At 64.1% G+C, this 15,081-nt stretch overlaps 1 protein-coding gene across 1 annotated transcript; it reads left to right on the forward strand.

Moving 5' to 3' along the window:
- The first annotated feature begins 3,832 nt into the window (after positions 1-3,832).
- On the forward strand, positions 3,833-14,713 carry ADAMTS4 (ADAM metallopeptidase with thrombospondin type 1 motif 4). Its single transcript, XM_073322676.2, has 9 exons — positions 3,833-5,221; positions 9,246-9,569; positions 9,945-10,077; positions 10,435-10,605; positions 11,177-11,463; positions 11,766-11,952; positions 12,446-12,621; positions 12,739-12,914; positions 13,381-14,713. Exons 1-9 carry the CDS (start codon positions 4,601-4,603, stop codon positions 13,808-13,810), a joined length of 2,505 nt encoding a protein of 834 aa, XP_073178777.2. The 5' UTR covers positions 3,833-4,600; the 3' UTR covers positions 13,811-14,713.
- Positions 14,714-15,081: the final 368 nt, after the last annotated feature.

The following is a 15,081-nucleotide window of genomic DNA, read 5'->3' on the forward strand; positions in this document are numbered from 1 at the left end:
GATGGCTCTAGACTGTTCTCAGTGGTAGCAGATGACAGAACAAGGAGTAATGGTCTCAAGTTGCAGTGGGGGAGATTTAGGTTGGATATTAGGAAAAACTTTTTCACTAGGAGGGTGGTGAAGCACTGGAATGTGTTACCTAGGGAGGTGGTGGAATCTCCATCCTTAGAGGTTTTTAAGGTCAGGCTTGACAAAGTCCTGGCTGAGATGATTTAATTGGGGATCGGTCCTGCTTTGAGCAGGGGGTTGGACTAGATGACCTCCTGAGGTCCCTTCCAACCCTGATATTCTATGAAAAGGCTTCATGAACTGACCTTATTTGCATAGACACATCTCCTTTTTCATGGCAGGTGCTCAGTGATGGCTGTTTTGGGTTCAAATTCACTTAAGCGGTGGATACGGGGTAATGAAATGTTGTTTTCCCTATCATACAACTAAAGGGTAGCAGAATGGTTCTTACTATGCCCTGACTGAGGGGTCACCATGACCGTGCCTTCCTGCTAAGTGTGGGCTAGTGAGCCAAGTGAGAGGGAGACAGGCTGGCTTGTTTCTAAGAACTGGATGTGGGGTTGGGTGGGGGGGGGTTATGTGTTTAAAAGCAAAGCTGAGTAGTCTGTGACCCCTAAAAACAAAATCACCGAGGTCTGGTCTATGCTAGAAATTTACGTCAGTATATCTAGGGGTGTGAAAAATCCACATTCCCGAGAGATATAACTGTACTGACCTAGGCCCCCGTGTAGACAGCGTAGGTACACGGAAGAATTCTTCCATCAACCTAGCTACTGTCTCTCAGAAAGGTGGGTTACCCACACCTCTGGGAGAGCCCTTCCCATTGGCATAGGTAGCATCTACACTGCAGCACTGTAGTGTTTTAGGTGTAGACATGCTCTGATAAACTGGTCTGGGGGGCTGAGTCGCAGGGCATGTCTACACCTAAAACACTTGGGAGGGGTTCTGAGAGGCAGTAGCTTGGTCAAGGGAAGCTAGGTCGATGGTGTGGCCCCCTCCACTCTCCTGCTGGTAATAGCTCACCTTACCTGATCGCTCTCGTTACAGTGTGTATGGTAACACCCATTGTTTCATGTTCTCTGTGTATATAAATCTCCCCACTGTATTTTCCACTGCATGCATCCGATGGAGTGAGCTGTAGCTCACGAAAGCTTATGCTCTAATAAATTGGTTAGTCTCTAAGGTGCCACAAGTCCTCCTGTTCTTTTTGCGGATACAGACTAACGCGGCTGCTACTCTGAAACCAGTGGTTTCAGAGTAGACGGAGCCTGGGTATGGGGAAGCTGTGTGCAGACAGAGAAGACGAAGCAGAGAAGACACCGGCCGGCAGTGAGGTTCCCCGGCACGACCCAGAGCAATCGCTAAGCACCGGGCAGGCAGTGGAGCCTCAGGACAGGGCAGCCTGGCCCAGGGCAGCGCGAGGGGCGGCCTCCACCCAGCCAACCCGAGAGCTGTGGCTGCTGATAGCTGGCTGAGGTGGCGGTGGCCATGAGACTGGGAGACCCAGACGAGAGACGTGGCAGTGGGGGAGGGAGTGGGGAAAAGCAGCGGTGGTTGCAAAGCAGTCATTGGAGGTGTTCAACCCACCTGAATGCACCCCTGGACGCTGGGGTGCCTCTGAGCTTAGACAACAAACTGGGGGGTGCAGTGGAAGGGAGAGGTGAGTTAAAGGGACATTTGTCCACTGGAATTTCAATCTGCAGTGGGAAACTGAGGCACCTCACGAAGGGCAGGGAGGGGCAGGCATGGTGGGGCAGAGGATCCCAGAGGGCATGACCCGCCTTTCCTAGAAATGCAAGGGTAGGGCATGCGGCTAATGCACTAGCCAGAGCAGCTGGGAGGGACACGGGCTGGAGCCGTGTCTGCCTTTCGTCTTCTGGGCTGAGTGCGCCGCCGGGCTGGGGGAGGAGAGGGCTGCAGGAGGCGAGCTTCAGACTGTGTCGCGCCGCGGTGCAGGGAAAGCAGATGTGAGGGGGAGGGGAAGGGGGGCAAGGGAACGAAGGGAGAACGAAGGCCCTCGATGGTGGGGCTGCAGGGGAAGATCAAAGGGGAAATTGAAAGCCAAGAGCAGGAGGGAGGAAGGAGGGAGAAGTTGTGGGGCGGGGCGGGGAGGGGGTGTCAATGGGAAAGCAAAGGCTGCGAAAGGCCAAGCAAGACACCGCATGGCTCGGCCTGCGTTTGCAGCTCGGTGCCAGCAGCCCCCGCCCTTGGCCACAGCCGCACGGTCCCAGAGCCTCGGCGCGGGACGGGGATAAAGGGGGCGAGAGAGGGGGCAGGGAAGGGAGGCCAGCAGGGAGAGGCTGCTGGGCTGTAATTGCAGGATCCAGCTGCCAAGGCCTGCACCAGCCCAAATCTCTGTCACTGAGGGGATTCGCCCCCAGCCCAGGCTGAGCTCGCCTGGCCCAGACTCCCCTGGGCACAGTGCCCCAGGGGACGGCCCCTCTTTGACCTGCCAGGCTTTGGCAGAGGGGTGTCCGGCCACACTGCAGCCCCCTAGGACAGAGGAGGTGACAGACATGCCAGCTTCAGCCCCAAGGACCCAAGCACATGTGGAGTGTCTGGAACAGGCCTGGGGGGATGGAACAGGGGGAGCCCCTGCTCTTGGGGGAGCCCAGGCTGCCAGGCCATCTCCCTCAGGGTCCTGGCAGGGTGCTGTGGAGCTGGCCCCCTTGCCATCCCTATTCTCACTGCCCTCGGAGGGCCTGTCCTCACCCAGCCCGATTCCATGGGGCTTTGCCCCAAATGCCCTCTATTCATGTAGGCAGCGATGGCAAAAAGCAGGTGGCAAGGGGGCCTACAGCACAGCTCCAGGCACCGGGTCTGCCCCTGCCCAAGCCAGCTCTGCTGGCCCCTTCCTGTATTCCTAGCACAGTCAGACTCCCACTTACTCTGCACACGCTGCTGAACTCAGCCCCCAGCTGCTGGGATGGAGGCTCAGCCTGGGAGCCAGGACTCCTGGGTTATATTCCAAACCCTGGCACTGAGTTCATCTGTGCTCTTGTGTAGGTCACAGCCCCTCTCCAGGCCTCAGTTTCCCCACCACTCCAATGAGGGTAGTGACACTGCCCCACCTTCAGGAAGAGCTTTGAGGTCTCTGGATGAAAAGCCCTGCTCCGTGCCAGGTGCTGGCCTGTACAGAGGAAGAAGCTGTGGCAGAACGGGGCAGGGACTGCCCCTGGTCAGACAGGGAGTTTGGCTCTCCCAGAGGCTCCTCCCTGTCCTGAAGCAGTGGAGTCAACAGGAGTGCTGGGAGTGCAGGAAATCAGGGCCGCCAACCTCAACACTAGCAATACTTGGTGTTTTTCTTAAAGCCCCAGCTCCAGGAGTCACGTGGTTTGGGATTAACGTAAGAGTCACTTTCCAGCCCTTCTGACTGCAGAGAGGCCCAAAGGCATGAAGCAGGAGGCAGAAGAAAGGACCCAACGGTTAGGATATTATTTTTTGCGGTGTCATGACTTTCTGCAGCCTGACTCATGATTTCTGAACGTCTGGAGCTGGCGGGACCACCTGGATTTGTCTCTAGGAGGATCTGAACCCTCAGAATCTGGAGCCAACTGGCTGCGTGTCCTGGGCAGGGCACCCATCACCGCAGTATCCAGCCACTCTTCTCATGGAGGGGGCGAGAGAGAGGAGAAATACTCTTCAAACGAAGCTACAAATTGTAGAAAAAACTCGGCAAACGGGGCAAAGTGCCAACTTCATGCCGGAAGGCCGGGCCCGCCGCCAGCCGTTTCTGTTCCCACCTCCAACCCCCCTCCCAATAGCCTTTAGTTTTAATTTAAAAAAAAAAAAACAACAACAACAATACAAGGACTAGCTCTGACAGGGGCAATTGCGTCAAGCAACAGAAGAGATTGCAAAAACGTGTCCTCAGCCAATGGGGGCTGAGCCACTCTGGGGAGACAGCTGTTAAAAGGGGCTAGCGCGGGGATGAGCAACCAGAGAAACTCAGCAGAGAGCGAGAGAGAAAGAGAGAAAGAGAGAAAGAGAGAAAGAGAGAAAGAAAGAAAGAAAAGTCTCATCTCAAGCTTGCAGGGGTTTGCAAACAGGGCTGCGAACTGGGAGACAGCTTCTAGAGGGAATAACTTGACATCTTCCCGGTGGGCACTTTTCCTTCTGTTTCTTGCAAAAAGGAGAAGAAAAACCAAGGTTTGAAAACTAGAGCCAGCCCCATCCTGCCGGCACTCTGCAAAGCCAACCAGGATCCGACCCGCCCTGCAGTTTGCCGAAGGAATAGTCCGTGGAAGGGCTGGGACTTGAAACAAAAGAGCTGAGAAGACGCTTTATAAACGATTGAAGCGCCAGCCAGCCTGCGCCTCCTCTGGCTCAGCATCTGCCGCCAACCTCGCCGAGCGCAGAGCCCGCTCCCAATGACGGGCTCGCCTCGGAGCTGCTGTTAGGAGCCGCCCTGTGCCAGGTGCTGCTGAGAGCAGTTGACCGAGTGGCTCTGCAGAGCACGAGCCCTGGGTCCTGGTCGTTAATTACAGCTGCTCTTGCTAGTTAAGGGGAAAGCCCAGGGCCTCCCCAGGGCAGTGTAACATCACAGGGCTTTGGTGATCGTATTTGGTCCCCCGTCTACCCTTGTGCCCCCATGGGAAGCCCGCTCCGTGCGACGCTGCCCCTTCTCGTCGCTGCCTGCTGCCACCTCGTGCTGGCCTCGGGGGAGCAAGCCGGTGCTGGTGACTACAGGGAGGAAATCGTGTTTCCGGAGCGCCTGGCGGGCGAAGCCAAGGCGGGCGTGTCTGGGGAGGGGCCGGGCGGCGGTCCCAGCCGGCGGCTTCTCTACCGCATCCGCACCTTGGAGGAAGACCTGGTCCTGGACCTGGAGAGGGACCCCAGCTTCCTGGCGGAGGGGCTGACCGTGCAGTACCTGGGCAGGAGCGGGCAGCCAGCCGCAGTCGACGGGTCGACCGAGCCGGGGAGCTACTACACCGGCACGGTGAACTCGGACCCGGACTCGGTCGCGGCAGTGAACTACGACGGGGCGTCGCTGCTGGGGGTGCTGCAGTGCCACGGCACGGAGTACCACGTGCAGCCCCTGCATGCGGGGGGGCCCAACGCCGTGGCTGGAGCCAGTGCCCACGTGCTCAGGAAGAAGATACCCGAGAAAGCCAATGGCACCATGTGTAGCGTGGGCGCCCAGGCTCCGGGCGCAGCTGCCGCCGGCGGAGGGGAGCCCCGCGCCGCCGCAGCGTCCTCCAGGAGAGCAAAGGTAGGGGCGGCTGCGGGCACCATCCGCAAGGGGCGGGGCGGGGCGGGGTCCTCACCGGCGGGCAGCGCCGGCCGCCGCCCCGGGCGGGGGTTCCCCCCGTGCCTGGTCCTTTTGGCCTGGTGACCTAGTCCCGCTCCTGCTGCTGGGGGAATCCTGGAATGTGGCAATCCCGGCGAGCTTCTCGTCCTGGCCCGGGGGGCAGGGGGATCCCGGCGAGCTTCTCGTCCTGGCCCGGGGGGCGGGGGGATCCCGGCGAGCTTCTCGTCCTGGCCCGGGGGGCGGGGGAATCCCGGCGAGCTTCTCGTCCTGGCCCGGGGGGCGGGGGGATCCCGGCGAGCTTCTCGTCCTTGTCTGGGGGGGGGGGGAAGATCCCGGCCAGCTTCTCGTCCTGGCCCGGGGGGCGGGGGGATCCCGGCCAGCTTCTCGTCCTGGCCCGGGGGGCGGGGGGATCCCGGCCAGCTTCTCGTCCTGGCCCGGGGGGCGGGGGGATCCCGGCCAGCTTCTCGTCCTGGCCCGGGGGGCGGGGGGATCCCGGCGAGCTTCTCGTCCTGGCCCGGGGGGCGGGGGGATCCCGGCGAGCTTCTCGTCCTGGCCCGGGGGGCGGGGGGATCCCGGCGAGCTTCTCGTCCTGGCCCGGGGGGCGGGGGGATCCCGGCGAGCTTCTCGTCCTTGTCTGGGGGGGGGGGGAAGATCCCGGCCAGCTTCTCGTCCTGGCCCGGGGGGCGGGGGGATCCCGGCCAGCTTCTCGTCCTGGCCCGGGGGGCGGGGGGATCCCGGCGAGCTTCTCGTCCTGGCCCGGGGGGCGGGGGGATCCCGGCGAGCTTCTCGTCCTGGCCCGGGGGGCGGGGGGATCCCGGCGAGCTTCTCGTCCTTGCCTGGGGGGGGGGAGATGCCGGCCAGCTTCTCGTCCTTGCCTGGGGGGGGGGGGAAGATCCCGGCCAGCTTCTCGTCCTTGTCTGGGGGGGGGGAAGATCCCGGCCAGCTTCTCGTCCTGGCCTGGGGGGGGGAAGATCCCGGCCAGCTTCTCGTCCTGGCCTGGGGGGCGGGGGGATCCCGGCGAGCTTCTCGTCCTGGCCTGGGGGGCGGGGGGATCCCGGCGAGCTTCTCGTCCTGGCCTGGGGGGGGGGGAGATGCCGGCCAGCTTCTCGTCCTTGCCTGGGGGGGGGGGAAGATCCCGGCCAGCTTCTCGTCCTTGTCTGGGGGGGGGGGGAAGATCCCGGCCAGCTTCTCGTCCTGGCCTGGGGGGGGGAAGATCCCGGCCAGCTTCTCGTCCTGGCCTGGGGGGCGGGGGGATCCCGGCGAGCTTCTCGTCCTGGCCTGGGGGGCGGGGGGATCCCGGCGAGCTTCTCGTCCTGGCCTGGGGGGGGGGAGATGCCGGCCAGCTTCTCGTCCTTGCCTGGGGGGGGGGAGATGCCGGCCAGCTTCTCGTCCTTGCCTGGGGGGGGGGGAAGATGCCGGCCAGCTTCTCGTCCTTGCCTGGGGGGGGGGGAAGATGCCGGCCAGCTTCTCGTCCTTGCCTGGGGGGGGGGGAGATGCCGGCCAGCTTCTCGTCCTTGCCGGGGGGGGGGGGGGAAGATCCCGGCCAGCTTCTCGTCCTTGTCTGGGGGGGGGGGAAGATCCCGGCCAGCTTCTCGTCCTGGCCTGGGGGGGGGAAGATCCCGGCCAGCTTCTCGTCCTGGCCCGGGGGGCGGGGGGATCCCGGCCAGCTTCTCGTCCTGGCCCGGGGGGCGGGGGGATCCCGGCGAGCTTCTCGTCCTGGCCCGGGGGGCGGGGGGATCCCGGCGAGCTTCTCGTCCTGGCCTGGGGGGCGGGGGGATCCCGGCCAGCTTCTCGTCCTTGTCTGGGGGGCGGGGGGATCCCGGCCAGCTTCTCGTCCTTGTCTGGGGGGCGGGAAGATCCCGGCGAGCTTCTCGTCCTTGTCTGGGGGGCGGGAAGATCCCGGCGAGCTTCTCGTCCTGGCCTGGGGGGGGGATCCCGGCGAGCTTCTCGTCCTGGCCTGGGGGGGGATCCCGGCGAGCTTCTCGTCCTTGCCTGGGGGGGGAGATGCCGGCCAGCTTCTCGTCCTTGCCTGGGGGGGGAGATGCCGGCCAGCTTCTCGTCCTTGCCTGGGGGGGGGGAGATGCCGGCCAGCTTCTCGTCCTGGCCTGGGGGGGGGGGGGAAGATCCCGGCCAGCTTCTCGTCCTGGCCTGGGGGGGGGGGGAAGATCCCGGCCAGCTTCTCGTCCTGGCCTCGGGGGGGAGGGATCCCGGCCAGCTTCTCGTCCTGGCCTGGGCGGGGGGGGAAGATCCCGGCGAGCTTCTCGTCCTGGCCTGGGGGAGGGGGGATCCCGGCGAGCTTCTCGTCCTGGCCTGGGGGGCGGGGGGATCCCGGCCAGCTTCTCGTCCTTGTCTGGGGGGCGGGGGGATCCCGGCCAGCTTCTCGTCCTTGTCTGGGGGGCGGGAAGATCCCGGCGAGCTTCTCGTCCTTGTCTGGGGGGGGGGAGGGATCCCGGCGAGCTTCTCGTCCTGGCGTGGGGGGGGAGGGATCCCGGCGAGCTTCTCGTCCTGGCGTGGGGGGGAGGGATCCCGGCGAGCTTCTCGTCCTGGCGTGGGGGGGGAGGGATCCCGGCGAGCTTCTCGTCCTGGCCTGGGGGAAGATCCCGGCGAGTTTCTCGTCCTGGCCTGGGGGGGATCCCGGCCAGCTTCTCGTCCTTGTCTGGGGGGCGGGGGGGAGATCCCGGCCAGCTTCTCGTCCTGGCCTGGGGGGGGCAGCTTCTCGTCCTGGCCTGCGGGGGGGAGGGATCCCTGCCAGCTTCTCGTCCTTGTCTGGGGGGGGAAGATCCCGGCGAGCTTCTCGTCCTTGCCTGGGGGGGGGAGGGATCCTGGCGAGCTTCTCGTCCTTGCCTGGGGGGGGGAGGGATCCCGGCGAGCTTCTCGTCCTGGCCTGGGGGGGGGGGAGATCCCGGCCAGCTTCTCGTCCTTGTCTGGGGGCGGGGGAGATCCCGGCCAGCTTCTCGTCCTTGCCTGGGGTGGGATCCTGGCTAGGGTTGACAGCTTTGGTTGGACATATTCCTGGAGCTTTCATCACATGGCACAATCTCTAATTAATGATTAATCTTTAATTCCTGGAGACTCCAGGACAATTCTGGAGGGTTGGCAATGATAAGATTCCTGGCTAGTTTCCTGTCTCCGCAGGGTGTGGGGTGATCCTGGTTAGTTTCCTGTCCTGAGGCGGTGGGGGGATTCTGGCTATTTGCCATCCCTGTAGCAGGGCCAGGCTGTTGTGGGAAGCCCTGTCCCCTCCCTAAGCCAGCTACCTCCCCTCCAATGCTCTTTGGGTCACTTGTTTATTTCTACCTTGGCCATTTGCCTCGGAACCCAGCTGGGGGGTGGCTCACTGCCATGGAAACAGCTGCTCCCCTCCTCCCCCCACCCACCACTGGAGCTGCCCCGCGGGCAGGAAGGTTGGCACAGGCTCCCAGCTGCCCCTGGCCCATCACTTGGTGCTAGAAGAGCTGAAAACTCCAGCTTTTCCTGTCCCTGAAGAGGCCCCCTGGGCCAGAGCTCAGAGTTCACCTTTAGTCTCTGGTAGAGGAGCCTGGGTAGAGCAGGGGCTGGAGTCAGGATGCCTGGGCTCTGTTCCCAGCTCTGGGAGAGAAGTGGGGTCTAGTAGTCAGAGCAGGGGGAAGGTGGGGGGATTGGGTGCTATTCCCAGCTCTGCACAGACATTATGACCCCAGGCAAGTCCCTTTTCTGTTCCGTGCCTCAGTTTCCCCCTTTATAAAATGGGGCTGAGCACACTCACACCTCAGAGTCTGTCTGAGCCCACCCTGCCCCCTAGGCTGAGACAGTGACTGGTCCTAGCCCCCCAAACCCCACCTCTGACTGCAGCTGCCATCGAATGAACCAGGTCCAGCCCTCGGGCACAGCCTGGATCCTGGGAACAGCCCTTGGGCAAAGGCCGGGCCCGGCATATGAAAAACCCGCCACGAGGCAGGCTGCCTAGGTGCCCCCACCCCATCTCTGACCATCTCCCTCCCCACAGCGGTTCGCCTCGGTGCCGCGCTACGTGGAGACGCTGGTGGTGGCGGACGAGCGCATGGCCCAGTTCCATGGCAGCGGGCTCAAGCGTTACCTGCTGACCGTCATGGCCGCCGCCGCCAAGTTCTTCCGCCACCCGAGCCTGCGGAACCCGGTGACGCTGGTGGTGACGCGGCTGGTGGTGCTGGGGGCCGGCGAGGACGGGCTGCAGGTCACGGCCAACGCCGCCCAGATGCTGCGCAACTTCTGCCAGTGGCAGAAAGGGCTCAACAAGCCGGATGACACGGATTCGGAGCATTTCGACACGGCCATCTTCTTTACCCGGCAGGTACGCTGCCCCTCGGTACAACCCCCCCCCAGTGCAGCCTCCCAGCGCAGCCCCCCCGGGACGCCTCTCCCCAGGGCAGCCCCCCCCCGCCCCCCAGTGCAGCACCTCTCCGAGACTCTCCTCGCCACATCAGCAATGGCCAGTGGCCATCAGGGGGTGAGAAGCTCAGATGGGGGACAGGCCCCTGTTGGGGCAGGGGACCCATGGAGGGGCTGCCTGGCCAATCCAGCACTAGCCCTGGGTGCCCTGAATTAGCTCACAGCTGGGGGAGATGGGGCTGGCCCCACAGCGTGCCTCAGGCCCAGGGGCTGGGACGGCATGGCAGGCCCCCCGTCCCAGCGCCCCGCATGCCCCAGCGTCTTCTCTCTCCCGCAGAACCTGTGTGGCCTCTCCACATGCGACACACTGGGCATGGCGGACGTGGGCACCGTCTGCGACCCCACCCGCAGCTGCTCCATCGTGGAGGATGACGGGCTGCAGTCGGCCTTCACCGCAGCCCATGAACTTGGTAAGTGCTGCCAGCCACGGGGGCAGGGCATCACGAGGCAGTGAGAGCCCAGAGCCCTGCCAGGCACAGAATCAGAGTCCAGCATGGCCAGGCTCAGCTGCTTCATCTCCATCCCCACCCCCACACCTCTCCCCACCGCACACCGACCTCCCTGCTCCATCTCCCTCTCCCCTACACGGCACGGGGGGTCAGAGTCCCAGTATCACCATGCTCAGCTGCTTGATTCCCCCTGCAGAGCCCCCGCTGCCCAGTGCCCCCCCCAGCCCAGGGCCCCCCTCTCATGCCCTCCCCTTGGCAGCCCCCACAGGCCAGGTCCCTGCGCCACACACGGACCCTGTCTCGTCTCCCCCCTCCCAGGCCACGTGTTCAGCATGCTCCATGACAACGCCAAGGCCTGTGAGGACCTGAACTCCCGCGCCAGCAGCGCCCGCCACATGATGGCTCCGGTGATGTCCTACGTGGACCCCGACCAGCTGTGGTCACCCTGCAGCGCCCGCTTCATCACAGATTTCCTGGACAACGGCCATGGTGAGGACCCCTCCTGGGAGCCGGGAGCCATGACACGGCTGGCCAGAGCTAGGCACAGCGTGGGCAGGGACTGGGCGAGCTTCTCCAAAGCAGCTCTGCCAGTGCCCCTGGATTCTGACCTGCAGCCCCCTGCTGTCCCAGCCCTGCACTCCCGCTATGGGTCTACAGTTCAGCCCCCCTCGCCCATCAGACCCTTGGCCGGCCTGTGCCAGCAGGGATCGTGGCTTGTGGGGCAAACAGCTGTGCATTAGGAACAGGGCTGAGACCCGCCCCCATCACCCTGGGTCCAGCAGCCCTCGGCCAGGCCCTGCCAGTCAGGCTGGAGCTGAGCCAGCCCCCCGGGCTACCAGGGTCCCTGCCCTGGCCGAAGGAGGGGACATCTCTGCCTAGGCAGATTCTGCTGCCCATGCTGGTCTGGGGATGATTCCCCGCCCCACACAGTATTCCTGTCCCAGCTGTCCCCTCGCCAAGTGGGTGGGGGGACCCAACACAACACACCCTGAGCCAGCTCTGCCCCAGCCTGTCTGTGATGCCCAGGCCCCTCATGTGCCAACCCGTTCCCTCCCCACAGGTCACTGTCTCCTGGACAAGCCTCGTGAGCCCCTGCGCCTGCCGGCCCCCTTTCCGGGCAGCAACTATGATGCGGACCGGCAGTGCCAGCTGACCTTTGGGCCAGACTCCCGCCACTGCCCCAACCTGCACCCGCCCTGCTCCTCCTTGTGGTGCACGGGCAGGATCAACGGGCACTTCATGTGCCAGACCAAGCACTTCCCCTGGGCAGATGGCACCGCCTGCGGACAGGGCAAGGCCTGCATGAATGGGCGCTGCATCAGCAAAGTGGAGATGAAGGCCTTCAACGTGAGTGTCCTGCTACCCGTGGGCTCTGGGCACCTGCAAGGCGGGGCTGGGGGCAAAGCACTTGCCTTCCTCTGCGGGAGGCAGAACGGCGCATGGGAGAGCCAGGAGAGGGGTGAGGGCGGGGCTCAGGGACTGGCAGAGTGTGGAGGGAGTAGGGCAGGTGTGGGGTGGTTGGGGACTGGGAGGGATGCTTCCCAGCTGCAGAACGGCCCCGGGTGCCTGGGCCCAGGGCGTCCCCTGGCGGCCATGTGGCTCTGATTCCCCCGTCCCCGTTTCTAACCCTGCTCTGTCTCTCCCTGCAGACTCCCACCCCTGGCGGCTGGGGCTCCTGGGGCCCGTGGGGCAAGTGCTCGCGGAGCTGCGGCGGGGGCGTGCAGTTCTCCACCCGCGAGTGCAACAAGCCCGTCCCACGCAACGGTGGCAAATACTGCGAGGGCAAGCGCACCCAGTACCGCTCCTGCAACACCCAGGAGTGCCCGGATGGCACAGGTGAGTGAGGGCAGCACGTCACCGGGGAGGCAGCATTTCCCCTTCCCCCACAAGGACCCAGAAGCCGCTGGCTGGCTAGCACAGCATCCTTCCTGCTCCAAACACAGACCCTCCTTAAGGGCGGGCTGGGTCCAGCTGGCACCACCCCGGGAGCTCAGAGAGAGGCCCCTGCACGCTTGGCTGTGCACTGGCATTAATACCCCAGGAGCCAACTCCCCTCCCCGAACCAGGGTGCTGCTGCTGCAGGGGTGACAAAGGGGGAACCCCTTGGGAAGGGCCGGTGGGCTGAGCTAGCCCCAGCTGAACATGGGGGTGGGGTTTGGGGGGCCTGGGACAGGGAAAAGGTCCATGCAAGGCCCTAAGAGCGTCTCCCAGAAGCCAACACAGGGACGGGGGGAGGCTGTGGTGATGGGTGGGGGGTCACTGCCCAGGAGCCAGGGCCCAGCACAGCACCACACTGACCCAGCACCCGCCCCCCCGTGTCTCATTCCAGCCCTCACCTTCCGGGAGCAGCAATGTGCTGTCTACAACCACCGCTCAGACCTGTTCAAGGGTTTCCCCGCGCCCATGGACTGGGTGCCCCGCTACAGCGGAGTGGCCGAGAAGGACCAGTGCAAGCTGACGTGCCAGTCGAGGGCCCTGGGCTACTACTATGTGCTGGAGCCGAGGGTGAGTGAGGGCTCCCCAGATCTCTGTGGGGGGGGAGGGGGACACACGGCCTTGTGGAGCCAAGCCGTGGTGGGAGAGGACTGGCCCAGGCCTCCCTGACTCTGTGCCCATCTCTAGGTGGCGGATGGGACGCCCTGCTCCCCCGACAGCACCTCGGTCTGCGTGCAGGGGCGCTGCGTCCACGCTGGCTGCGACCGCGTCATCGGCTCCAAGAAGAAGTTTGACAAGTGCATGGTGTGTGGCGGAGATGGGTCCCGCTGCTCCAAGACCTACGGCTCCTTCGCCAAGCCCCGGTGAGTCCCCACCCCACCTTGCGGGCTGGCCCGGGGGCAGGGCCTGGGCAAGGGGCAGTGCACGCAGAGCAGGCAGAGGGCAAGTGTCACAGCAGCGGCTCCAGGGCCTGGAATGCCAGGGCCTCACGCCCAGCTCATTACCAGTTTACGGTAACAAGGCGCTAATAGCAAGAACTGCCAAGCCCTAGCAGGAACAGGAAGGATCCCCACCCCCAGCTCTGGGCTCCTCAATCCCAGCCTGCAGCCCCTGGCTCTCCTAGTCCTCTCCCCTCCTGAAGCAGAGGCGGTGCACAGGGCTGGACCATGCTGAGCGCTTTGAGACGCAGGCATGAGGGGGAGCTATGCCAAACTCTCTGGAGCGGGTGCCAGAGCCCACATCCCCCGGGCTCTGCTCGGGGCCAGCCCCCAGGTCCCTCCCTCTGTTTCCCCTCCAGCGTCCTGATGCCTGTATCCCTCTGCCTTTCAGCTATGGTTACAATGACGTGGTCACCATCCCGGCTGGGGCCACGCACATCCTGATCCGCCAGAGCAGCAGCTCCGCCACGGCCAGCGATGGCATCTACCTGGCGCTGCGGAGGCAGGACGGCACCTACGCCCTGAACGGGAACTATGTCCTGGTGCCCTCGGAGCTGGACGTCAGCCTGGCGGGCAGCGTGACGCTGCGCTACAGTGGGGCCACCAAGGCCACAGAGATCATCACGGGCCGCGGGCCACTCCGCGAGCCACTCACTCTGCAGGCGCTGGTGGTGAGCGATCACAAAGCCCCCCGGCTCAAATACACCTTCTTCAAGCCCAGGCAGGAAAAGCGGCCGACAGAGCAGTGGCTGAAGCAGAAGGCCCAGATTCTGGAGATCCTGAGGAACCGGCGCGGGCGCAAGGAACCCCCCCGGCATTAGCTGTTTAGCTCATGGTTGGAGTGGCAGCACCCGGTGCAGCTTCCCCTGGTACCAGGGACCAATGGGCTGGAGCCCGTCCCAAAGACAGAATCAGATGCTGGAGCCCCCAGCTCAGGGTACCCCTGGGGGCTCCCCCTGCCAGGCCAGGGCTCCATGGGACAGAGCTCTGTGTCCGGCCATTTGAAGGGGAATCTGTGCTGGGAGCCGCTGTGGCGTTCCCAAAGGGACCTGTTTGGTGGGGACACTTGCAACTGCTGGGTCTCTATTTATTCGGGTATTTATTCGTGGCTGGGGCCATGGGCACTGTCCATGGTACATCATTCAGCACCTTCCTTCAGCCTGGCTGAGACTCGGCAAACTCGCTCCATGTCCCACCAGGCGCGAGCCACGAAGCACATTTTGAATCAGCTTCTACCTCAGTCCCCCCGCAACCTCTCTGTCCCCACTAGAGCTGGGTCTCACAGGGTTCATTGGCACGCTGGGCAGCAGAGGACTGACAGGCCGTGGCCTGGTCCCGGGGGTTGGGAGGGGCAGGCAGGATGCGGCCCCCTTCACTGCAGAGAGGAATATGAGGGTTGAGTTAGGGCCCCCTGGTTCTGCGGGCCAGGCCTTGCTGCATGTGACCCCAGCACTGTCTGGTCTTGGTGCTGCGCTGGCATCGTGGCAGCCTGGCAGTGCCCAGGAGCAGAGAGCCAGCCTCCCCCAGCCCCTTTGCTCAGTGGCTGCAGACGCAGCAAAGGAGGGACTGCGAGTAATAATTTAAGGTCTATTTAAAGCAAAGGGCCGCTGCCCGGGCAAGTCCCTGCTGGCATGGCTGCTGCCGGTTTGCACCAGTTGCATTTTTCTATTAATTATTGTCATTATTTTTTGTAATAAAAACCTGCCAAAGTTATTTATGGACCACACTCGACTGGCGCCTGGTTATTGGGCGCGCGGGAGCCACACTCCACCCGGCCAGGCTGCGCTCGCGCCCCGCATGCTGGAGCAGGAGCGGAGCTGGGCCCGCCCACAGCCATGCCCCGGCCCCACCTCTACAGCGCCCCCTGCTGGGAGTGGCCGGGGCTGTGGAGCGGGGCGTGCCCCCATCCTCTCTGCTGTCCCGTGTCAGGCCAGCCCCTTTGCTGCAGGCGCCTGTCCCCAGAGCCCGGGAGGGTGATGTGGCTGGAGAAGGCCCAGCATGGGGCAGGGAGGGGGGCAGTGATGCCCGCTGGCCTGGCCTGGCTTTGGCTTCTGCCAGCGGCCCAGCACCGGAGGGGCAAGCACGTCGGCCC

The sequence above is a fragment of the Lepidochelys kempii genome, chromosome 24 (assembly GCF_965140285.1).
Source record: "Lepidochelys kempii isolate rLepKem1 chromosome 24, rLepKem1.hap1, whole genome shotgun sequence".
NCBI lineage: Eukaryota > Metazoa > Chordata > Testudines > Cheloniidae > Lepidochelys > Lepidochelys kempii.

Excerpts from the sequence above, each read along its gene's own strand:
- ADAMTS4 (XM_073322676.2), top strand. The coding sequence starts at position 4,601 with ATGGGAAGCCCGCTCCGTGCGACGCTGCCCCTTCTCGTCGCTGCCTGC. Across the intron at positions 9,570-9,944 it reads CCATCTTCTTTACCCGGCAG|AACCTGTGTGGCCTCTCCAC; the intron begins GTACGCTGCCCC and ends TCTCTCCCGCAG. Across the intron at positions 11,464-11,765 it reads TGGAGATGAAGGCCTTCAAC|ACTCCCACCCCTGGCGGCTG; the intron begins GTGAGTGTCCTG and ends CTCTCCCTGCAG.